Raw genomic sequence first — 27245 nt, 5'->3', positions numbered from 1 at the left:
CTTTCAGTGTGTTCTAAATGACACAAACATGCGCATTGTAAAGCACAACATTTTCCTGTAATAATCATATATTCTAAGGACCAAAGGTAACATGTTTTCGTTTTGTTGCCTTAAACAACAACAGTGAGAAAAAAAACGGGGGAAAATTCTCTCATTGATTTATACAATAACCCAAGCGCCATTTATAGCTTGCTGTTCAGAGTGAACCAATGTGTTGAAGGCCGTATGATACGGTGCTTTTTGTCCGCAATTCGCTTTTTGTCCGCTTTTGCTTTTTGTCCGATAATTTTGCTTTTTGTCCGAAACTTTTGCTTTTTGTCCGTTGCTTTTTGTCCGTTTTGCCTTTTGTCCGATTATTTTGCTTTTTGTCCGAAACTTTTGCTTTTTGTCCGTTGCTTTTTGTCCGTTTTGCCTTTTGTCCGATTATTTTGCTTTTTGTCCGAAACTTTTGCTTTTTGTCCGTTGCTTTTTGTCCGTTTTGCTTTTTGTTCGATAATTTTGCTTTATGTCCGATATAAAATGTGTATATTTTTGGCAGGTTTCATTTTGAACTTCAAAATACCATGTCCTTTTAGGAGTTAAATACAGACCATACTCACATTATAAATGATTTGTACATGAAATTTCATGTCTTTTACAATATATCGCATTACCTCTAAAATGGCTCGAAGCACTAATATCCTAGACCCGTAGGTGTTGGTCAACAGAGGGCAAGGGGAATACTCTTGTATATCCCTAAGTCTAAAAAACAACTATTGAAAGCTGGCTAAACTAAGACATACTCCAGGTAGGCCATTATACCAGAAGAAGAGGTAGTCAAACCCTTATAAATGGCTTATAGCACTTATGTCCTGGATCTACACGAGTTTATCAGCAACGAATTAAAAGGGGCATGAGTTTCGCCGGTATATCACGAAGTAAAAATAAACCTCATTATTGCCAGCTCTTCAAACTAAGAGATTCTCCACGTTGGCCATTATACCAGAGGTATAGGTAGGCAGTGCCTCTTAAATGGTCCATGGGCCATGGTACTTATGTCCTCGACCCGTACGAGTTGGTCAGAAGAGGGTAAGGGGAATACTCTAGTATATCACACCGTCCACCAAAAATAGTGACGGCTGCCCAAACTAAGACATTTTTAGGTGCGCCCTTATACTAGATGTTGGAGTAGTCATTCTCTTAAGAATGGCTCATAGCACTTATGCTATAGACCCGAACGAGTTTGTCAACAATGAGTTAAAAGGGGGATGAATTAGCCCGGTATATAACGAAGTTGAAATAAACTGTTGCCCGCTGGCTAAACTAAGAAATTATCCACGCGGGCCATAATATGAGAGGCAGAGGAAGGGATTGCCTCTATAAAATGACCATGAGCACGTATGACCTAGACCTGTACGAGTTAGTCAGCAAAGTGTAAGGTTGGTACCCTAGTATATAATAAAGTCGAACTAAACTATTGCTGGATGGCTAAGAGATTCTCCGCGTGGGCCATGATACCAGAGGTAGAGGTTGTCATTGCCTCTAAAATGGCCTAAATCACTTATTCCCTAGAGAAGTACGCGGTATCATCAAAGGGTTTAAAAGGGAGTTGGAACCTCTGTTTACAAAGAAGTCGAAATAAATTATTGCCGGCTTGCTTAAGTACGAGATTCTCCAAGTTGGCCATTAATTCTAGGTTGAATGTGTGCATTGCCTTTTAAATGGCTGATAAAACTAACGCCCTAGACCTGTACGAGTTTGTCAGCAAAAGGTTAAAGGGGGGATGCGATGCCTCTTTTTACAACGAAAATATAAATTAAGCCGACTGGCCTAACTAAGAGATTCTATACGCGGGGTATTATATCAGAGGATGAGGTAGGCATTACCTCTAACATAGCCATAACACGTATGTCCCAGACCCGTGTAAGTTAATCAGCAAACGGTAAGGGGGGTACCTAAGTATATCACAAAGTCGAAATAAACTATTGCTGGCTGGCTAAACGAAGAGATTCTCCACATGGGCCATGATACCAGAGGTAGAAGTGGCCATAGCCTCAAAAATGGCCACTTATGCCGTAGACCCGTACCAGTGCTTCAGCAAAGTGTTAAAAGGGGGAGGTGGTATCTATGTTTACAACGAAGTCGAAATGAATTATTGCCGGCTGGCCAAACAAAGAAATTCTCAACATAGGCCATTATAACAAAGGTAGTGGTGGACATTGCATCTAAAATGGCCCATACTTCTTATTCCATTGATATGTACGAGTTTGTCAGCAAAGGGTAAGGAGGGTACCCTGGTATATAACAAAGTCGAAATAAACTATTGCCGGATGGCCAAAAATAAAAGATGATCCACGTTTATCATGATACCAGAGGTAGAGGTGGGCCTTGCCTTTAAAATGGTTTATAGCACTTATGCCAGCAAAGGGAAAGGAGGGTGTTCTAGTATATCGCAAAGTCGTTATGAAATATTGCCGGCTGTTCAAACTACGAGATTCACATCATGGGCCATGCTACCAGAGGTATAGGTGGTCATTGCCTTTAAAATAGCCTATAGCACTTATATGGCATATACCCGTACGAGTTTGTCAGTAAAGAGCTAAAATGAGGAGGTGGTACCTCTGTTCACATTAAAGTCAAAATAACTGTAGCCGGTAGGCCAAACTCCGGGATTCTCTACGTGGATCATTATACCAGAGGTAGAGGTTTATTTCGACTTCGTTGTAAACAAAGGTAACACCTTTTATTTTTAACCCCTTGCAGGCAAAATCGTACAGGTCTTTGGAATTAGTGTTATATGCCATTTTAAAGGCAATTACCATATCTATCTCTGGTAAAATGGCCTACGTAGAGAACCTCTTAGTTTGGCCAGCCGGCAATACTTTATTTCGACTTTGTTGTAAACAGAGGTACCATCTCCCCCTTTTGATTCATTATTGTCAAACTCGTACGGGTCTAGGGCATAAGTGCTATAAGAAATTTGTATGGCAATGCCCTCCTCTATCTCTGGTAAAATGGCCTACGTGGAGAATCTTTTAGTTTGGCCAGCCGGCAATTATTAAAGTGTATTTCGACTTCGTTGCAAACAGAGGTACCACCTTACCCTTTTAATTCATTGTTGTCAAACTCGTACGGGTCTTGGGCCTAAGTGATCTGTGCCTTTTTTAAGGCAATGCCTACTTCTACCTCTGGCATCATACCCCACGTGGAGAATCTCTTGGCCAGCCGGCAATTGTTTATTTCGACTTTTTTATATACCAAGGTACTTCCCTAACCCTTTGCTGACTTACTCGCTGGCTTATCCCTTATTGTAAGTAAGTAAGTTCAATAAATATAAGACTATATGCCAGGTCTTTCTGACAACCAATTACAAACAAATTGGGGTTTATCTAATGAGGCTTTTCCCATGATGCAATTGCTCGTAGACTGTATACAGTTGACCAAATAATCCACAAATTCCGCAAAAGGATCTTTTAATTATAGGCCATGTCCATTTAGACATTAAGCAACAAAAGCCCAGCATGACCGATGCATTTGTCTTTAACATCTCCGATATTGATTCCGCATGGCCTTCCAATTGACATGAGTGTCCATTGGTGTTCATTGTTAAACCTTTGGAGCTATATCAGTTTGTGTGGAAATTAAGAGCACGATGACCTTCCCTTGGTGATAACAACATGACCAACAACCATATCGTGTGTTACCAAAAGCCGTCAGCGATAGTCACACCGACAATTTGCTACCTTCGTGGACAAAAGCCTGGCTTTTCGCTGGATCCTAATTAACATCTAGTGTTGTCACTACCATTTGCTGTAGAGATTTAGTTGCACAACATAACAGAAACATTCTTTGTAAATACTCTATGTTGATATTTTGACATTTGGATGGTTCATATACCAATTGTAGCCGAAAAATGATAATGAAACATTTCTGTTTAATATCGATCTATTGTTGGAATTGTAAATTTTCATATTCAATTTTTGTTTGTTTAAAGATGACCATTTTAAATAAAGATTTTAATTTTTTAAAAAGCAAGTGTTAGACTTGTGCTTTTATTGCCACTCAGTTCATATAACCTGTCATTTTAGTCGAGCCTGTAACTTTTGTTGCAGAAAGCTCGACATATGAATAGTGATCCGGCGGCGGCGGCGGCGGCGGCGTAAGTTAACTTCTGAAAAGCTTAATATTTTAGAAGGTGGAAGAATTGGATGCTTCATACTCTGTATATAGATGCCTCATGTTACGAAGTTTCTGTCAGTCACATGTCCAATGTCCTTGACCTCATTTTCATGGTTCAGTGATCACTTGAAAAAAAAGTTCAGAATTTTTGTAATGTTGAATTCTCTCTTATTATAAGTAATAGGATAACTATATTTGGTATGTGCGTACCTTGCAAGGTACTCATGCCCGTCACACAGTTTTCACTTGACCTCGACTTCATTTCGTGGATCAGTGAACAAAGGTTAGAATAAGTTTTGGTGGTCAAGTCCACATCTCAGATACTATAAGCAACAGGGCTAGTATATTCGGTGTATGGAAGGACTGTACGGTGTACATGTCCAACTGGCAGGTGTCATCTGACCTTGACCTCATTTTCACGGTTCAGTGGTTATAGTTAAATTTTTCTGTCTTGGTCTGTTTTTCTCATACTTTATGCAATGAGTCTACAATATTTGTTGTATGGAATGATTGTAAGGTGTACATGTCCAGCGGGAAGATATCATCTGACCTTGACCTCATTTTCATGGTTCAGTGGTCAAAGTTCAGTTTTTGAGTTTTGGTCTTTTTATCTAATATTATATGCCAAAGGTCACTATATTTGGTGCATGAAAATATCTTATGATCTATATATAAGTCTCCCAGGTTTTATTTGACCATGACCTCAATTTCACGGTTCATTGCACAGTGTTAAGTTTTTGTGTTTTGGTCTGTTTTTCTTAAACTATAAGTAATAGGTCAAGTATATTTGTTGTATCGAAGAATTGTTAGCTGTTCATGTCTGCCTGGTATGGTTCGTCTGACCTTTACCTCATTTTCATAATTCATTTGGTCTTTGTTTAGCTATCTTGGTTAATGTTAAGTTTATGTGGCAGTTGTAATAAATCTTTATACTTAGGGCTATCAACATAATATTAATGATGAGTAAAGTAGGCGAGACATTTCAGTGTGTGCACTCTTGTTTAAATGTGCTTATTTATCCGAGTCCTGGACTGCATTCCAGTGGCTTTCATTCGTTTACTTTTGTGTAAATTTTATACAGATCAGTATTTTTTCAAATGTTTTACCAATATTTTAGCTGCAAAAAAATCGAATGATTTTGGCCTCAGATTTATTTTTCAAATGTTTATATCACTGTAAAAGCTCCAAATTGTCTCCCTTTAGTGCAATAATGACATTTTGTTTTGGCATTAGAATTAAAATATCTTTTTCAACTCATCGGTGACCTATAGATATTTTTCAAATATGCTTTACGTAAACTAAACAGTTGTAAAATTAAATCGATTTCTGTAATTTAGTTCTTTTTTTATTTCGATATATATATCTCTCTATTTCTCCTATTAGTTCAACTTAAAAAAAAGTACCTTAACAAAAATGGTTGCTTCTTTCGAGGGCAGATTGTGAGCTTAAGTGAACGATAACCCCATGTTTTTATTTGATTTTTCTATTTAGTATATGATAAAAGTTCATCTATAGAAAAACAAGCAAAATCCTACATGTATATTTAAAAAATAATGGATTAATACCCTCCAGTCCCCTTAACGACAAAAAAAAATAAATAGAACATTACGTTTAAGTATCACCTACAGTATTTTACAACCTCCATTGGTGATACATTATATGTATTTCTGCTGTTGTTTTATTTAAGTTATTGTCCTGAATAAACATCTTTATGCGTTTTTGCGTTTTTGCGTTTCAGTTTTTATTGTGAAATTTCTTCAATCAGCCAAGACAAACTTTAAATTTCGCCTTGACGATGTTTTCGCGAGAAATCCATGTATTATTATCGAATTACTACATTTAATCATTGTCTAGTGCCCTAAAATGAGATTTTCCGAGACGCTGGGTTTGAAATGGGATACCCTATTTAATTTAAACAATATTTACAATCTTTTCAAAAAGATGCAGATAGGAATTTTCGTTCCTTATGAAAGTGTTCGCAAGGAGTTAAATTATAAACTCCTTATAGGATTATCAAAAAGCAACTATTAAGGACCCCCTTGGAATAAAGATCTTCCAAGACAACGTGTTCGAGAGTTTGAGTTTAATACATGACTTTTTAAAACTTAATGGACGGAGCAGGATTATCTTACTCTTCCAGTTAACCATACATCATCACAGTTGCATTGGTTCTTGTTGCTCAGATTTTAAATTTCAATGATTTCGTCCGAGACCACAATTGTCGTCCCTTGATTTTCGTTATTAGTCCCTAGTGATAACAGTGGGTTACTTGCCAATAATTTTTATACCCCTTCCAAATTTATTTCTCCTTGTTTAATGCCTCACATTGTAAGTAAGGGGGGGGGGGGGGGTGAAATTACACTGTAAAAAAATTTGGGTCCAGAATTTTACAGGAAAGTAGTGATTTGGTCCAGCTGAAAAAGGTTAAAATTAGCACTTCGGAAGCTGTCAAAAGATTTCAAGACACCCTAAACACAAAATTGTCCATATTTTGAGTTAGACGCGATGAAGTTTTCTATAATTTTGATATAATTTGTCCCAAAATTAGTACAACACACTGTAAAAGTTTCATTGAGAAAGCGCAGGTGGGATTTTTTAAATTTTCATTTATGTTCTAAAAGAAATGCACTACGAATTAATTGTGTTCTCGGACCATTTGTTTTGTGGACTGTTGTGTATCTTGTTGTTTTTCATTCAGCTGCGGCTTTGTTGGTTTGTTTCAACCCTTTTTAGTGTGATTATCCTTTGGTACACTTTGCCTCTCTCTTATATATGATATCGCAATAATTATATATATGTAAGCGTTCATATACATTTATATGGATACAATATTGAATTAAAATAGATATAATAATTAGATGAGTGAAAAAAAGAAAATGAAGTAATAATTGTACGTGTGAGGAGTTGGCATTCTTATAAAAAAGAAGATGTGGTATTATTGCAAATGAGACAACTATCCACAAAAGACCAAAATGACAGACATTAACAGCATTAGGTCACCGTGCGGCCTTCAACAATGAGGAAAGCCCATACAGCATAGTCAGCTATAAAAGGCCCCGACAAGACAATGTAAAACAATTCAAACGAGAAAACTAACGGCCTTATTTATGTCAAAAAAATAAATGAAAAAACAAATATGTAACACATAAACAAACGACAACCACTGAATATACAGGCTCCTGACTTGGTACAGGCACATACATAAATAATGTGGCGAGGTTAAAGTCTTTTACACTAGAAATATTTTAGATCTTGTTATATAGACTAATTCTTATTCATTCTGGTCGTAAGTTAGTCTGTCATCCTCAAACGTGTGAGCAATGGTGTACGTACACCAATTTGTAGAATACATGGGATATTCAAAGACTTAAACGAACGTTAAGTCTCAGAGGCATGACTTTTTATTAGTTGTTAGTGGCTTTGAAATAGCTGTCAGATAACTGCGCGTACTCTCAGATCTGTTCATTGTGACTTTTTGTGTCGGGATGTATAAGTACCCGGCCACGTCCACTTGTATTTGTGTCTATCTGATGAGTTAAGCCTTTTTCAACTGATTTTTATAGTTCGTTCTTATGTTGTACTGTTATACCACTGTCCCAGGTTAGGGGGGGGGGGGGTTGGGATCCCGCTAATATGTTTAACTCCGGCACATTATTTAAATCTGTGCCTGTCCCAAGTCAGGAGCCTGTTATTCAGTGGTTGTCGTTTGTTTATGTGTTACATATTTGTTTTTCGTTCATTTTTTTACTTAAATAAGGCCGTTAGTTTTCTCGTTTGAATTGTTTTACATTGTCTTATCGGGGCCTTTATAGCTGACTATGCGGTATGGGCTTTGCTCATTGTTGAAGGTCGTACGGTGACCTATAGTTGTTAATGTTTGTGTCATTTTGGTCTTTTGTGGATAGTTGTCTCATTGGCAATCATACCACATCTTCTTTTTTATATGCTCGAAACTTTAGAATAGTTTAGAAATTTATCAAATCAAATAATCCTTGAGTGATGGTTTCGTTATTGAAATTCTAAATTGAAGTTTAACCGCGCTAAATATTATATATGATAATCATACGAATAAGTCAGGAACGGAGTTTCAATCTGTAATTCAAAAGTTGTTGTTTGTTTCTGTATTTGTTTGTCGTATAGTGTTTTGTAAATCAATAGTTTTCTCGTTTGAATAGTTTTATCATTATGTTAAATGGTGTCGGCGTTTTCTACATGTGGAAGTGCACACATTTACGACATTTTATTGCTTAAACGCACAGTTTCTTCTTCCCGCTAATAATATATAGTCACCATTTGCACTTATATGCGAATGGCCGATTGACAGTCGCTCCAAAATATTTTGCAACATTTCAGTTAAAAAAAAACTTTTTTAAGTCTGGTAACATTTTCGTCATATTTCCAACAACTTTATTTTTCTTAAACATTACAAATATTACAAATATAACAAACAAACAAACTTCATTTTTGGAACACTATCACAAAGTTTACGTAATACATGTGTAGCTATTTATTTAGATAAACTGTATTAATCCATACATTTCGGAATTATTTAGCAACTATATCCAAATGACGAGGAAGTTCGAGGTTATTCAAGTAATAAGATTAAGGAAACTTTGGTTAACACTACAGCATTTTCAACAAAGTAGTTTATTTTTGTTTGACAAACTCGAAAAGAGGGGGAAAAGTAATAAAATGGTTACTTAAGCATTTACTTAATTTCTATCACGAAATAAATGCGTTTAATATTTTACATACAGATACAATATAGTGCATTCGTAAATGTAAAACACTTTTTAATAGAAAATTTAAAAGAGATACATCAACAGTGTTTATTTTAGAATTGCTCAAGTCTGTAGGGCTAATTCCCGATTGTCCCACTTTTTTTTAAATTAAGAGCTCATATTGTCCCACATGAAAAGTTCTGACTGGTCCACATTATTTTATGAGGCGAAATGTTCTTATCCCTTGTTAGATTGTCTCTATGGTTTTGTTTCAGATATATAAGCCAAAATCTACATTTTATGCGATGCTCTTCTTTTAGACATTGCGGCCATCTTAATTATTGGGCGGGGTCATCGGATACTTTTTTGAAACTAAATACCCTAAGGATGATTTTGGCCATGTTTGCTTTAATTTTGCCAGTAGTTTCAGAAGAGAAGATTTTTGTAAAAATTAATGACGACGACGAATAATGAGAAAATGAGAAAAGCTCACTTAGTCCTATGGTCCAGGTGAGCTAAAAAGCAAAACGGACAAAAAGAACGGACAAAAAGCAAAAGTGTCGGACAAAAAGCAAAATTATCGGACAAAAAGCAAAACGGACAAAAAGCAACGGACAAAAAGCAAAAGTATCGGACAAAAAGCAAAATTATCGGACAAAAAGCAAAACGGACAAAAAGCAACGGACAAAAAGCAAAAGTATCGGACAAAAAGCAAAATAATCGGACAAAAAGCAAAAGCGGACAAAAAGCAAATCGCGGACAAAAAGCACCGTATCAGCCGTACCTTGACCTATAATAGTTTAATTTTACACACTGTGACTTGGATGGAGGGTTGTCTCATTGGCACTCATATCATATCTTTTTATATATAAATATGGTTTGTGTAAGTACACATGAGTTAATTATTACTGTTTTTACCTTTCCGTATTCTTTCATTAATTTCCTGCTCATATCCATCTGTCAAAAATAAAGATAAAAGGTATGAAGTTCATCAAATAGTTCATATTGAATGAATTATTCTCATTAATTAATGTAAAATAAAGGAAGGAAAATAATATTTATATAACTTGGCAATATCTCAACAAGAAATTTTCACATTACTCAAATATTGCATTCATTTGAGGATTCGTGAGGAAAAGCAACGATTTTTCACAGAAGATTTCAGTACACCGCTGCTATCTCCCATACACATGACGTATATATGCACTTGTTATACAGAAAGCTTTCAAATGTTCAGATTGTTGCGTTCCGGATGAAGGTTTACCAAGATAAGCATGATAAGACAATCATACCACATCTTCCTTTTTTTATATGTAGAACGCACACATTTATAAAGTGTTATTTCCTTCCACCTCATAAGACAGTCATTTTTTTTAATATAATATAATTATCATGTGTTGAATACACAATGTGAAAAGTAAAATCACAAAAATACTGTACTCCGAGGAAAAATCAAAACGGAAAGTCTCTAATCAAATGACATAATCAAATGGTAAAATACATCAAACGAATGGACAACAACTGTCATATTCCTGATTTGGTACAGGAAAAAAGTGGATTGAACCTGGTTTTGTAGCGCTTAACCTCTCACTTCTATGAAAGAGGGACGAACGATACCAAAGGGACAGTCAAACTCATAAATCTAAAACAAACTGACAACGCCATGGCTAAAAATGAAAAAGACAAGCAGAAAAACAATAGTACACATGACACAACATAGAAACCTAAAGAATAAACAACACGAACCCCACCAAAAACTAGGGGTGATCTCAGGTGCCCCGGAAGGGTAAGCAGATCCTGCTCCACAATGTGGCACCCGTCGTGTTGCTTATGTGATTACAAATCCGGTAAATAGTCTAATTCGGTAGGTCACATTCATGAAAGGGAAGGGATTGTAGTTACGACGTAAAGAACATATCCGATATCATTTTTGAAACGGTTATTCCATAACGGTCAACCAACTCGTGATGGCGTCCGTAAAATTTACGAAGGGATGATTTCAACTTCACCCTTTGGAACTCTTGGTTTAATAGCTTCCTTGTGAGCAGTAACCCTCTATCAAGAAAATCATGATAGGAAATGCAAGCACGGAAATATCGTATCAATTGGGAGATATATACCCCGTATGCAGGTGCTGCTGGAATGTTGCTACTTAGAAATGGAAAGTTCACAATTGGAAAGCTGAAATCATCTCTTTTGTCGTAAAGTTTTGTTTTCAACCGACCTTCATTGTCAATTCCTAGATGTAAGTCAAGATATGAAGCCGACTTAACTGTATCTGTAGTATCCTTTATCTCCAATTCGATGGGATAGATGCGTTCCACATAGTCACCAAATTTTGAATTGTTTAGTGAAAGAACGTCATCTATATAGCGGAAAGTAGAGTTAAAGGATATTGCTAACTTCTTATCTTTCTTCCTAAGAAGTTCCTGCATGAAGTCAGCCTCATAATAATAAAGAAACAAGTCGGCAAGTAGAGGGGCACAGTTTGTTCCCATTGGGATGCCGACAGTCTGTTGAAAAACACGTCCTCCGAACGTTACAAATATGTTGTCAATCAAGAAATCAAGCATCTTGATAATATCGGTTTCAGAGAATTTTTTGTTTGAATCAGAGTGATTCTTTACAAAGTATGATTTATCCCTCCCTAAGACAAGATACTTGTATCTACGTTGGCCATTCTTTTTTATGAAGCAAAGTAATACCAACTCTTTCAATTTGTCTTTTAGTTTGGAATGTGGAATACTTGTGTAAAGAGTAGAAAAGTCAAATGTTTTAATACTGTTACAAGATGAAAGAGAGTTAGATTGTATGTACTCTAAAAGATCTTTGGAATTTTTAAGTATCCACATCTGATTCACGCCACCTCTAGAATAGGCAGTTTCACAATAACTTTGAAGCCCGTCTTTGATTGCTGATAAAATAGATGTTAATAATTTAGAAAGAGGTTTCGTGGAGCCCTTAGAAGACCCAGCATCGCATCAAATTCCATTACACGTACAACGACGCGTGATCAACAGACATACTAGGTAAAATGGTCAAAACTGTGGTACATCAGTCATCACCATGTCACAATCTTAATTAGAACAAAAAAAAAACCCAAACACATATTTAACTAAGAAGCACAAAAAGCATCTATCAAATTTAACGACCACATTCATTGCTTACTTATACGTATATGTATTTTAAATCAACACATAAAGATTTGAAATATTTGAAATCCTGTGACTGAATGGCAAGGTTCACATCCACTTTAGAGTAGAGTCGCGTGTTAGACGTCAGAATGTAGACGTCACACAGGAAGAGTTAGAAAAACATTTCAAAGTATTTTCATAATTATAATAAAACAATAAAATAATGGCATTATAATAGAACAAAAACAAGTCACATATATGTACAAGTCTTTGGTATGGTTGAGCTATTTAATGGTTATAATAAGCATTTAGAATCAATCAATATTCTCTGTGCATGTGTCATCCGAATTTTGTCAAAATAACTGTACTATGATCAACCTTTATTCAAAGGGGGGAGTTAACTTCCTAATTTCCGTGGCACGAAGTGTAACGGGAATTAATTGTCTTCTCACGTAGTAGTTCGAAGGCGTATGAATTTTTTTGGGGCGGGAGAAATTATTGTGTTAAATGATAGGTGTATATATGGTCATTTCTAGCTCTGCCTTACTTGAGTGAACATCAAAATTTTTCTGAGTGCCATGATGGATCCGGACATCGAGAATAGTGTTAGCGGGGAGAAAATTCGAATATCACAGAATGATTTATTGTTACAAATGGAAGGGATGTTCGTAAAATTCTGAGAGCGCAGACACGAGCGGAAAGGAAAGCAAAAGCAGAGAAAGCTAAGAAGAAAAGACCAACGCCGTATAGCAGGCCAACTTCAACTGTAACTTTTAGTGATACAAATGGAAAAGCAAGTGGGAGGCCCGGAGTTGGCTATAACTGCTACAAGCCTGGTCACTGGAAATTTGAATGTCCAGAGAACAAACGCAAGTTAAGTACTAATTTATTTAATTTTTTTTGAAACATGAAAACTTAATTAAACGCCTATTTCTACATATACAATATGTATTCAATGGCGTTGTACATAAATGACATATAAAATACAAAAATACTATACAAAAATACAATATTTAATGTTAATAAATTAAGTAGCATTTGCTCAGATTTTATTATATGATAATAGTTTTCAGGTGAATACGAATCACCTAACTGATAAGTCTTTAAAATATTTCATGAATGATGATAGTTTTTTGTTTACTCGTGCGTGAGCGTATCGAACAGGTGTCTAGCCAGTTAACGGTAAATTCAAGTTTACTCAAACCTGTAGGTAAATTGAAAAATCAATACACAACTGGAGAGATATAGGCACAAGCATGTATATTTTAAGTGTTATAGAAAAGGGATACGGTATTTCATTCAAAGTACTACCAGAATATGTTATATTGAGAAATAATAAATCCGCTAGGGATAACGGGGAATTCGTTATTGGCGAGATTTAAAAATTGACAGAAAAAGGTTGCATTTCAGAAGTTAAAGATATACCTTGTGTGGTTAATTCTTTAACAGTAGCTTTTAGTAGATCTAAGAAACCCCGTTTAGTTTTGGACTGTAGGCATATCAACGAATGTATACAATAGTTTAGGTTTAAATTTGAAGATGGTACAGTTGCAAGAGAATTGTTTGAAAAAGGAGATATGACCTTAAAAGTGCATATCACCATTTGGAAATATTAGAGGAACATAGAACTTATTCTGTTATTGAGTTTCAGTCGGGATTTCAATGGTATAACAAAGTACTTTAATGTTCTTACTTTTGGTCTGGCCAGTGCGGGTCATATTTTTACCAAAGTTATTAAGGAAGTGATAAAATACTGAAGAAATCAGGGGTTGAAGATAATGATGTATCTTGATGATGGGCTTGGAGGTGCAAATGATTTTCAATCAGCTGAAAGATCTAGCTCGTACATAAGATCTAGTTTGTCTGAATTTGTTTTTTCAATAGCTGAAGAAAAATGTGTTTGGTATCCACAGCAAAATCTGACTTGGATAGGTTTGGTCTGAGATATGGAGTTCGGGAAACTTAGAGTTTGTTTTTTTAAGTGAACGTATAGACAGATTAGTTGATGTTATCAGTAAAATACTTTTCTGTGTCGGAAAAGAAAAAAATTTGCACAGTGCAAAGTTTGTTGCGGGAACTGTTGGTCAGATTATATCAATGCAGGCTGTGTTTAATAGGTAATTTAGTTAGGCTTAAAAAACTAGAGAATTGTATAACTGTATACTCTTAAGGGCAAGTTGGAATTCACTTGTTGCTCTGACAGTTCCGGTTGTCGAGGAGCTCAGATACTGGTTAAATTCAGTAATGCAGTTAAATGAGCAAGGTTATGATCTGCATGAGTCAGATGTATGTGATTTGGTGGGGTTCACTGATGCCTCAGAAGTAGGTTTTGTGGGCTATATTGTGCCCGCAGTTGATGGCATATGTGCCGAGTCGGTCTATGACTCGTTAGAAATTCTGACTGACTGTGGTCTAGAATTACCAGGTAACAGTTTGAATACTGTAGTAGGAAGTTGGACAGTATTGAAAAGAGGTAAAAGTTCAACATGGCGTGAGCTTGAAGCAGAACAGTGAAAAGTTTGTTAAGATGATTAGAAAACCATTGTTTAAATTTGAATACAGACAATAAGAATGTAACTAGTATAGTTAAAAATGGTAGCAAAAAATCGGAACTGCAAAATATTGATTGTGAGCTAAATTATTTATGTTCAGAGAACTATATAAAAATTAATCCACATTGGATTCAAAGAGAACAAAATAAAATTGCTGATGGTCTGAGTAGATATTCAGATTGCGACGACTAGGGTATTAAAGAATCTGTATTTCAAATGTTATATAAGTTATAGGGTAGACATACAATAAAAAAAAAGATTGCTACAGATTACAAGTCTAAATGTTCGAGATTTAATTATAAATGTTGGTGTAAGAATACAGAAGCAATTGATGCGTTCTCACAAAATTGGTTTGGTGAAAACAATTGGTTAGTACCACCACCAAATGTTGTTTGTAAGGTTTTAAGAAAACTTTGCAGTGATTAGGCAAATTGTACATTGGTGGTTCCATTGTGGTATTCTTCATCTTATTGGTTGATGTTACATGATATTTTTGGCAATTTGAAATATTTCATAACAGACAAGCATCATATAATCAGAAATAGCCCTGTTGCTCCCGGAAGGGGAAATAATGGTGTATTTGGGAAATATATAAAATTTTCCTTGATTGCATTTAAGATCAGATTTGATTGATTTTATTTTCTATTTTTGTACAGAGCTAACGCTTGGACATTTTGTAACAGAAGCCGTGGAGAATAGTGGTATCGGAGAGAATCATCCTTTACATAATTTGGTGGATAGTTTTTCGTCGAGACCGCTTGATCCCAGAAGTGACAGTGCTGTTAGAAAATATAATTATGCTTTTAAATAATGGAAAACATTCTCGCATGAACATAATTTGACTTATTTGCCAGCCTCACCTATTCATGTTTCTTTATATTTAGTTCATGTGCTTAATTCATGTGCTACATACAGTACAATCAATAGTGTTTTATTCCATTAAATGTGCTCATGACATGTTAGGTCAGTTAGATCCTACAGAGAATGCTTTGTAAAAATATAGTTCAGTCGGTTAAACGTACTGCTAAAGCTCCAGTTGTAAAGAAAGATCCTGTCTCCAATGATAATTTGATAAGTTTATGTTCTATGTTTCAAGGGTCGAATGATTTAACAGTAGTTAGGGATCTGGCTATGATTTTACTGCGTTGTAGCGCTTTTCTTAGATTTAGTGAGTTGAGTAATCTGAAGTGTAACGACATTATTTTAAAGAATGTTGGTATGCTGCATTTAGATACTTTTTCAGACAAGTATTTGTTTCGTCCATTGTACAAATCTAAGAATAAGTCTGGTTTAATTCAGGCTAATAAACCTATTAGCTATAGCACAGCTCGAAAATGCATACTGAAGCGTTTGAAATTAGTTGCTCCAGAGTTAAATCTTGGTTTGCACTCTTTGAGGTCTGGGGGTGCCACTGCGGTGGCTAAGTCTGACGTTAACGAAAGGTGCTGGAAACGCCATGGTAGATGGAAACGCGATTCTAGTAAAGATGGTTTTGTGGCTGATTCTATTGAAAACAGATATTAAAAGTGTCGAATCAATTAGGTTTATGAATCGCAAGTCTAGCTATCTTTGTTGTTTTCTATATACACAAGCAGCAAGCTAGTCGACAAACATACGTTTGTGTTTTAGTTGTTTATTAGTAGAAGTGTTGCTATGTTAGGAACATAAAAGTATAGAGAAGACTTCCTAATTTCCGTGGCACGAAGTGTAACGGGAATTAATTGTCTTCTCACGTAGTAGTTCGAAGGCGTATGCATTTTTTTGGGCGGGAAAATTAGTGTGTTAAATGATAGGTGTATATATGGTCATTTCTAGCTCTGCCTTACTTGAGTGAACATCAAAATTTTTTTTAACATGTACGTTAAGAAACGTTTTTTAAATACTAAGTATATAAGTTTGTTCAAATTAGCATTAAAGTTAAAACAGGTTTCTAAAAGTAGTTTTTCCTGGACGGCCACGAAACAATTAGATATTAGTATAGAAGGTATTAGAAGGCATTATGATTGCCACAACTTTTAATGTGTATCGATGTGACATGTTTGTACATATTTGTTTAATAAAACCGGCAGCTCAGAAAATACACAAGCAGCAAGCTAGTCGACAAACATACGTTTGTGTTTTAGTTGTTTATTAGTAGAAGTGTTGCTATGTTAGAAACATAAAAGTATAGAAAAGACAGTTGTTTTTCCCACGAATCGTTGATTTATGACGTTTGATTTTATCAGTTTTTATTGACTTCTCCGAAAAAGTTTTGAGTTTACCGTGGGGTTCGGTATTTTTGTTTCAATTATTCAAATGTCACCTTTGAAAATTATCATTAACCTAACGTAAGGCTAATGGAAAAATAGCAATTTTGTAACACACTGCAGGTTTCGAGCGTCACTGATGAGTATTATGTGGACAGAACTCTAGTCTGTCGTACAAAGTTATAAGCTTGGGTTCTTTGATGTTTTTTTTTCACTTAAGAACTGAATGCCTCTTTTTGTAAATTTATTGGGGTCTTAAAGACTTGACCGAAGTACATATTGTATGAAGCGCGAGAGGCTTCATTCTGAAAATGTGCCCACGTTTAACGCTTTTACAACCCTATAGAAGTACTCAAAGAAGCATTCAATAGTTTTAGATACTTTTATTTTGCTAGGCTCACGAAAACACACTTTCTATCAAGTTTTTCTTTAAGTTACATCTGCACTTTATTATGGAAGTTTGTGTCATCATGAATGTTACATTTCATTTTGAAATGAAGGTTTATTTCAGAATGACGCGAGGTTGTTGTTATCCAATCAAAAAAACATTATGATAATGAAACACACATGTAATGTAATTATTTATTCATATCAAACTTCATTCAGTGTGATACGAAAGATATCGGTTCATGTCGGAAATAGATAACAGGCCACAACCATATGAGAATATTTACCTTGAAAAAGCTTTCTTAATCGCTCCATCATTAATTTATCTGTAGAAGACAAAGATAAAGGAATTAGTTTATATAAAGAGGGTCAAAGGGTAGCAAAGGAACATTAAGGCAGGTAATTCAGTAAACCATAAATAATTATTATTATGATAATTGAAATAAATGAATAAATAAAATGACTGCTTCTATTTTCAGCGAATGCTTATTTGACTGAATTATTTCAAAACTTAGAAGAAATACTCTTTACACAAATATGTATCTACAGGTAAAAGGTTTTAATAAAAAAAAAACTATGATTAAAAAAAAAACGTATCAGTAGACCTAACAATTTGCAAATATGCACGTTATTTACATATACGGAAGGTTTTCAAATGTGTTAATTTGAGCGTTCCTGATGAAAGAAATCAAGAAAAGTAGTTTAAACGCACGGAATTCATTAAATGATATTATTATGAAACATCAAGACATTTGGACTTGACAAGGTATGTATTTGAATATAAATATCACTTGCAAAGAATTAAGAGGATTATTTATGTAAATCATTTTATGCATCATTTAAAACAATGATAAAAGAGGGACGAAAGATACCAGAGGGACAGTCAAACTCATTAATCGTAAAATAAACTGACAACGCCATGGCTAAAAATGAAAAAGACAAGCAAACAAACAATAGTACACATGACACAACATAGAAAACTAAAGAATAAGTAACACAAACCCAACCAAAAGCTAGGGGTGATCTCAGGTGCTCCGGAAGGGTAAGCAGATCCTGCTCCACAATGTGGCACCCGTTGTGTTGCTCATTTTATAACAACTCCAGGAAATAGTCTAATTCGGTAGGTCACATTCATGAAAGGAAAAGGGATTGAAGTTACGACGTAAGGAACATATCCGATAGCATTTGTGAAACGGTTATTCTATAACGGTCAACCAACTCGTGATGGCATCCGTAAAATTTACGAAGGGATGATTTCAACTTCACCATTTAGAACTTTTGGTTTAATAGCTTCCTTGTGAGCAGCAACCCTCTATCAAGAAAATCATGATAAGAAATGCAAGCACGGGAATATCGTATCAATTGGGAGATATATACCCCGTATGCGGGTGCTGCTGGAATGTTGCTACTTAGAAATGGAAAGTTGAAATCATCTCTTTTGTCGTAACGTTTTGTGTTCAACCGACCCTCATTGTCAATTTCTAGATGTAAGTCAAGATATGAGGCCGACTTTACTGTATCTGTTGTATCCTTTATCTCTTGTTCGACGGGATAGATGCGTTCAACATAGTCACCAAATTTTGAATTATTTAGTGAAAATAGAACATCATTTATATAGCGGAAAGTAGAGTTAAAGGATATTGCTAACTTCTTATTTGTCGTCCTAAGAAGTCCCTGTATGCAGTCCGCCTCATAATAATAAAGAAACAAGTCGGCAAGAAGAGGGGCACAATTGGTTCCCATTGGAATGCCGACAGTTTGTTGAAAAACACGTCCTCCGAACGAAACAAATATGTTGTCAATCAAGAAATCAAGCATCTTGATAATGTCAGTTTCAGAGAATTTTTTGTTTGAATCAGAGTGATCCTTTACAAAGTAGGATTCACCCCTCCGTAAGACAAGATACTTGTACCCACGTTGGCCATTCTTTTTTATGAAACAAAGCAATACCAACTCTTTCAATTTCTCTTTTAGTTGAAATCAGGAATACTTGTGTAAAGTGTCGAAAGTCAAATGTTTTAATACTATTGCAAGATGAAAGAGAGTTAGATTGTATGAACTCTAAAAGATCTTTGGAATTTTTTAGTATCCACATCTGATTCATGCCATCCTCCAGAATAGGCAGTTTCACAATAACTGTGAAGCCCGGCTTTGATTGTTGATAAAATAGATGTTAATAATTTATAACGAGGTTTCGTGGAGCACTTGGAAAACCCCGATAAGTTAAGGCAACAATAGTTTACCGATGTTCACATTTCATAAATCGATAAAGTCGAAAAAATCAAGATATAAACTCACAGAAAGGTAAGGAATTGCTTGTCATCGTAAGGCAGCAAAAACACGTGCACCAATAGACAATGACAGAAGCAAATATTATACATGTAGCACTTAGAATCGTGTCCCTCCACCCAAATATGTCCGGTTCCCACAAACGTGTCCATAAGACATCGCTGAATTCAAAACATGTCCAATTGCAAAAGGGCGCAGTAACGTATTCTGTTTATGAATGCACAGACGTGTCCATTCCCTTCGTGTCCATATAAGGTATAAACGTTTCCTTTTATAAACGCTCAAACTTGTCCATATATTCAAATACCCATTTAATTACTTTAATTTTTTATCTTCAATTAATAATCACATGTCCATCAATATCGAAAGGAGTAAGTTAGGTAAGGGCCGTATTTAGCCCCGATTTAAAAGTCAATGTAACAATATTGACTTTATATTAAGACATGTGAGAAAGTTAAATAGAAATGTTTTGGTCAAAGTTTTATTCTTAAGCGTTGATTTTAACATCCAAAATAGTTCAAGATAAGAGAATTTGGCAAAAAGCTACAAAATCGGTCGAATTTCAACCAAATGTAGGATCAGGAATCATGGAGCACAGGCGTCGACAAACTACATATTCAAAGTAGACATATAAATGACTTTACACACATTTCTTTAAAAGATCTTTGTTTTCAACGTATGCGCTCTATATTTCCTGTCCAATAATTGATAGAAATTTACCCGTTTTCATTGACCTTTTCGGAGAAAATCAAAATTATTACTATTTGTGACGTCATAAATAAAAGCAGGAACGTAAATTTTCAACAAAAGGGCTGATTTCTTATCTAGTCACTGTAAACGCTATGATTCATAGTAGTATATGTGAATAAATCCTAATTTAAAATTTAAGCTAAAAAGAGGGACCATTTAGGACCTCACCGAATCTTCTTCTTTATAATTTTGTTTTATAACAAATTTTAGTCAGTGTTCTTCTTTTTACTTTTATTCTTTTAATGTATTCTTTCATATATTGTCCTACCTCCAAGCGTGAATGAAGAATAGAAACATGGTTTATAAGGTCAACCGACAGTTAAATCCTTTCCACATTTGGGAGTCCATTTGGCTGTGTGCCATGAACAAGTACGCAGTCATGTCCGGTCATAATGCAGTTGTTAAATTCAAACAACGTGTAGGAAGAGATAAATCTCCCTTATGTATTTCAGTATTTTTGATATGTTGTCAATCTTAATAGGCATCACATATTTGTAACTGGACTATAAGTAATCAGCAACAGAGAGTTAAAAGTATGTTAAAATAAAGCTTGCAATTATGCTAATATTAATAGCCGGCGTTGAACAAACTAATGCTTACAAATTTTGAATTTGCTTCTTTAAACTCTGTTTCTTTCTTTAATTCACAGTAATAGTGCCAAAATAATTCAGCATTTATGTCTTTTGGATACGACTGTTTTGATCTTTTTATAGGATCAACTCGAAATACGGCATCTTTAATAATGTCCCCGAGAAATAAAATGCCGTTGACATTATTAACGTGAACATAATTGCGTTAAAAGTTTTGAGACATTCAGGTGTCTTAAAGTGGACACGTTTTGACTATTAACAATTGTTGGACACGTTTGGCAATGTGAAATTGAAAACGAAGGCGATGTGGGATGATAAGAACACGTTTAGGCCATCTAGACATGTTTTGGGGAATCGATTACATTTCGAGGAATGGACACGCTTTGGAGTTTTACATATATATAGCGATATTTAGATATTATAACAATACAAACTAGAGGCTCTCAAGAGCCTGTGTCGCTCACCTTTTTCTATGGGCATATCAAACAAAGGTCACTCTCCAACACTGAAGAAGATAATAGACCACGACAAAAATCTCTATTTTGTTGATCTTGTATTTCTGATCTTTTAGTCTGTTTAGTTTCTTTGACTTGGCTAAGTTTGGTTAAATTTGTCTCAGTATTTTCAGAGAAGAATTTTGTAAAAAGATTGCAGAAACTTACGTACATTTGTCTAAAATTTACCATGAACCCCTAGAGGGGTCAATTGACCATTTTGGTCGTGTTGTTTTTGTAGATCTTACTTTGTTGAACAATTTTACTGTTTACAGTTTTTCTCTATCTATTATAATATTTAAGATAATAATCAAAAATTGTAAAATTTCTATAAAATAACTAATTTGAGACAGCAACTCATCAACAGGTTGACTGATGAGTCTAAAAATCTCAGGGCAGATGGTTTCATTTGGCCCAGTAGTTTCAGATTTTTCAAAAATTTAACAGACGACGACGATGACGAAAGACGACGCAAGACGGACGCTAAGTAATGAGAAAAGCTCACTTGTCTCTTTGGGTAAGGTTAGCTAAAAAATGTTGTCTCCTTTGACTCGATGAAAAAAAAGTTAGTGCAAAGCAAAAGGAATTAGTATTAAAATCTTTTTTTTGTATTTTTGCCAAAAACAACAATAGAAAGACAAAATTCAAACACTTGCTAATTAATCTATACATACGGATAATCAATTATTGCATACAAGTAAGATTAAATAAGATTATCATATTTACTATTCCATTCTCTATACCTATAGCTAAGAGAGTTACGATCATTCATATAATCAACATCCCGTTTTTGTTTCCATTTGTTTAATAAAGCTGTAAATAAGAAAAAGATAAATTCACTTTATAAAATAATTAAGGCAAAGTATTAATGAATTCACATAATAAGTATATGGATATTCTGATTGATAGATTTGAAAAAAGGGGAAGCAAACGACTTAATACTTTAAAGGAATATTGTTTTCAATTTAGACTTGTTTATGTGTTTCGTGTGGGCTTGTATAATATTTGCATTCGGATTTATATAATCCATTCATCATAGTTCGACTATTTTCAAAATTCAAGAGTATATCCTAAATAGATTAGATTATATAGCCTTCCAAATACCGTTTCGACACCCGGTAAAATCCGGATTTGGTGTACAAACTTTTGCACCTCATGTTTGCAGTATACCATCTTTTCCTCAAGTATATTGTTTACTGTTTGGTAATAAGTTACCAAATAATAAGCAAATAATAGACGTGTTAGGGAAGTTGATACTATTGTTGGCGCTCGTGTTGGATGGAAGATGAATACATTTTGATGTGGGGGTCATCTCCAAAATTATTAATACTCTTTCGTTTTTTAATTACCTGTATGGCTACTGAAATATGGCATTTTATAGTGTAGAAGACATTATCAATCGAGCATTGTTAAAGAACCAAAATTAATTATCAAATATGAATTTTAAAATCATTAATGTGGTACATTTATAAATTAAAGATAATTATAACGATAAAAAAGAAGGATATCTATTTCATATGGAACATTGTGGTACAATTTCAGAAAGAGCCATACACTTACACACAAGTTATTGTCAGGAAACAGGAAAAAATCCTTGTTTTTTTGTCCCTTTTTGGCCCTAATTCCTAAACATTGTGGCCCATAACCCTTGAAATTAATCCCAACCTTCTATCTGTGGTATTAAACATTGTGGTTCAATTTCAGAGCAACTGAAATACTTATACACAAGTTATTGTCCTGAACATAGATAAATGCTTGTTTTTGGGGTCCTTTTTGTGCCCCTAATTCATAAACAGTTGAGACCATCATTATTAAAATCAATCCCAACCTTTCTTTTGTGGTATTGAACCTACTTGAAAAATTTCATATAGACCCATTCACTAAAATTTAAGATATTGTCCGGAAACCGATGTGTCTTCGGACGACGAAGACGACGCAGATGACGCAGACGACCACGACATCATACCATTATACGATCCCAAAAATGTTTTTGCGGTCGTATAAAAATCAATGAATCTTGATGAAATATAGCGGAACCATATCATCTCAATGGAAATGATACTTATAAATGCATATACAACCATTGACTTAACATTACTGGTCCATCTAAAACTGATCTTATCACAAAGATTTGTAAACTATACAAAACATTTAAAGTCAATACAACATGATTAAGGGGTAAATACCGATTATCTCTATGGAAATATGGAGATGTACTTATCCTAATACATATGCATATCAGATATCATTGACCTACAACTAATGGTATCGCTTAAACTTATATAATCACAGACTTAGACATTTGGAACAAAGCAAACGTTTCTGGGTAGAAATAAAAGAGGCAGATCTTAATATTCGGAGCAATTTCACTGACTGATTTTCTCTATTTTGAATAGTTTTAAAGACGTTATATATTTTCTTGTTTGTATCCTACGATAACGTTGACGCTAAATGTCTTTTGTACGAATAGAGCTAAAAGTGTGTTCTAAGGTGAATGTTTTCATTACTTTTGACTTTCAAATAAATTTAAATTTACACAATAATAACTGTTAATGATCACGTTGATTTCTGTAGTAAAGGTACATGTAATTCAGTGTGCCATTGGACCTTCTCTAGAGTTTTAGTTCTTAAAAGACTGGTAATAGTTTTTTTAACGTCAAATTAAGAGTGTTTGTATTTACGATCTGCATAAACTTTTATCGAATTTATCGAATGTTGCCTTATACTTTTAAAAATAAAATAAACAGTTCATTCAATTTGACATTCGAAGCATTTAATAGTTTTATCTGAAAAAAGTTGTTTTATTAAACTAATTAATACAATCTACAATAAAATGTTATGCATTGATTTCATACGTTATCCCTTTACAGTTTGACCAACTTACAATAATCGTCAGGTAATTCACTGGAAAATTGCATAGGGATCCACTGAAGTTGTAATGCTACTGTTTTGTTTTGTTGGTCTTGGTATCCACCAATATAAGATAACAATATATTATCTGTAACTGTTGACTTATTTTCTTTACCGACCGTGAAAGGGCTGTATAGCCTGTCATTTTCGTAAAAAACTTCCGTCGACATATTTCCTTCCTAAATTTCACCATCGGTGTAAGGTGTTTGTTTTTCTGTCATTAAACACATGATACCTAAAATTCTTTAATATGGAAATTTGTAATTAGTTGCTAGATTGTGCCTCAAAGACTGTAATGAAAACTAGAATGTAATAGATTCCTATATAGGTAATGCCTTTAAAATTAATGCAGCAAATTCTATTTCCACCTACATTGATATTTCTTGTAAAAATTGTATTTTTACTCCTACGAGTTCTTAAAATTATTTTAGAATTTCCAGAGACAAATATATACATATATCTGCACAGTATCGTCTATTTTAGACGATCCTGTACATAGTAAATTTGTTGGTTGGTCCTTTGTATAGACATCTAGATATATAACCATATATAGATCTTTTTTTACACCGTGTGATCAATTTATTTGACAATCGTAAATGGCAGTGTTTAAGAACATCAGTTGTTCGACTGGTTAGTCAAATACGCTTTGTTAAAATATACTTTTCCCCTTTTTTTGGGGGGGGGGATATTGTTTATGCTGTATTTAGACCCTTTACAACGAAATTTGTTTTACTTGCACACGTAAAAAAAATGCGTTTTTTATCTAGCGCAATCATAGGTTTGAACGATGTTTCAATTTAAACTTGTTTATAAACATGTATAGATATGTCTCTTGAATTTCTCTTATCATGTATCTATTAAAACCATGAAATTCCTATTAAACAGAGCTAACGAAAACCGTAGCTTTTATATGTGGCTCTCTAACTATTTTGATTTCAGCGTTACTGATAATTAATATGCAGACGAAACGAGCTTCTGACGAATCATAAGCCTAGTACATTTGATAACTATTTACACCACCGGGTCCATGCTACTGATGCTGGACATTTCTTCCCCGAGGGCATCACCAGCTCGGTGGTCAGCACTTCCATGTTGACATGAATATGAGTTATTTGGTCATTTTATAAATTTACTGTTTTGAAAAATATGAACTATTCGAAATACTGAGGATTTTCTTATCCCTGGCATACAATACCTTATCCGTATTGGCACAAATCTTTAAAATTTTGGGTCTTTAATGCTCTTCTAAGTTGTACTTGTTTGACTTTCTAATTATTTTGATCTGAGAGTCACTGATGAGTCTTATGTAGATCAAACGCGCGTCTGGCGTATGAAACTATAAACCTGGTACCCTCGATACCTATTTGTTTGGATTAAATATGTTAATGGGTATTAAATATGTTAATGAGTAAGGCGTGGCTATACCTTGTATGAAATTTAATAGTAATCGGCAATGACACATGTCAAAGGTCAAATTTATCTGTATTTTTCTTAAATAAAATATGTCAAACAAATTGAGCAGCTTTCTATGACAAAACATTTCTTATTTTCAGCAAATGATCTCATGGATCATATTTTCAGTAGGATTTGATTTAACGTGTCATTGCATGTGCAACATTGACCGTAGCTACAGAAATAAAATTTGGGAATAAAGATGTCTGTACAAATTTTTAAGGTAATATGACAGCGATTAAAAATATGATAATTGGACTATAAGAGAAGACTGGTTAAATCTATCAACATTGAAGGTTTTATGTTCGCCTTTTCTGTATGTACTGTAGTATTTTGAATCAGTTTTCATTTAACCATTTTTTCGGTTTAATTGATGTTATCTTTATACATAAACCGTTTTATGTTTACGGTTTTTTTTTTTACCTTTATGATATGACTGCCGTATACACGATAACAATTATGTGCAAATCATATTCTGTCTGAATCTTTTATTGGTATAAATTGAAGTGTTCTGGTTGTTGGATTATGTAAATGACTTCTGCAAAAAAAAAAAATGTGATTTTATTGATATACAATTTCAAAACAAAGTCAATTATTTTCCTTTTGTCAATAGAATATTCTAAATAGAATGACATCAAATCATTGTAAGCTTTTACAGAAAGTTGCTGCATTTTCTTAACCAAAGTTTATTTTCAAATTAATACAAAACAAGACTATAGAAAAAATCAAGGGTATATGTCTTTTTTTTTGTATAATCCATACTTTACCCCTATTGACCATATTACAAAAGGGTTGATAGTCAAGTTAATTCAGTGGTTGCTCTTAACCTTCAAAGTAAGATGACAGGACCTTTAAAAGTACTGGACTATACAGTCCATAACAAGCATGCAATCGAACGAACAAAATGGTGAGAAGTAACTGAAGCATTACTACGACACTTTTCGATGAGACAGGATACACGCCTGTGTTTTCGGATTAATAAAAAGTTTCTTCAAAGCTTAATGTCTTTGATGAACGTTCAATGAATGAGACAATTTATTTAAACAAAGCTTAAATAAGGATGAGAGTCGGGGAAATCAGACATCTATGTCATTTCTAACTCGGACAATGGACATCAGACAAAATGGGTCAATCGCGGATGTCAAATATACATAATACATACTTCAGCATTATTATCGGTGTTCGAATCTTAATCTTTTATTCTGGAATACAAGTGTATGAAAACTAAAATACAAACTTATTGTTATGGTAAAAATATAAAAATCAGTTGTCATTCCCTCTCATTGTTGTATAGCATAATTTTTCAAATGGACTAAATTTCAATCTTAGAATCCTCCGCCCCTAAAAAATCAAATGATTGTCTCAATATAACACATTTTTCAAATATTTTATTCACCCTTTAATATTCTTTAAAGTGAATGTTCTGGACCCCCAAAAAAATCAAATGATTGTCTCAATATAACACATGTTTCAAATATCAGGGGCGGATCCAGGATTTTGGAAAGGGGGGGGGGGAAATAAATAATGATAAATAAAAACTTTTGGGACCTTTTTTAGGCTAA

General features: G+C 34.3%; 1 protein-coding gene across 1 annotated transcript in view; it reads right to left on the bottom strand.

The window, feature by feature from the left end:
* LOC143041901 (uncharacterized) overlaps positions 1–26223 on the bottom strand; it is a 36032-nt gene extending 9809 nt beyond the window's left edge. The window contains exons 1-5 of the mRNA XM_076214040.1: positions 26107–26223; positions 24206–24474; positions 22048–22134; positions 17486–17524; positions 9798–9836 (exon numbers count right to left, since the gene is read on the bottom strand). Of these exons, the coding sequence (XP_076070155.1) occupies positions 9798–9836; positions 17486–17524; positions 22048–22134; positions 24206–24401 (361 nt within the window). The 5' untranslated portion in view covers positions 24402–24474; positions 26107–26223. The remainder of the gene's footprint in view (positions 1–9797; positions 9837–17485; positions 17525–22047; positions 22135–24205; positions 24475–26106) is intronic.
* Positions 26224–27245: the final 1022 nt, after the last annotated feature.

This window comes from Mytilus galloprovincialis, chromosome 8 (assembly GCF_965363235.1).
Source record: "Mytilus galloprovincialis chromosome 8, xbMytGall1.hap1.1, whole genome shotgun sequence".
In the NCBI taxonomy this organism is placed as follows: domain Eukaryota; kingdom Metazoa; phylum Mollusca; class Bivalvia; order Mytilida; family Mytilidae; genus Mytilus; species Mytilus galloprovincialis.
This window is presented reverse-complemented; position numbering and strand designations above follow the sequence as displayed.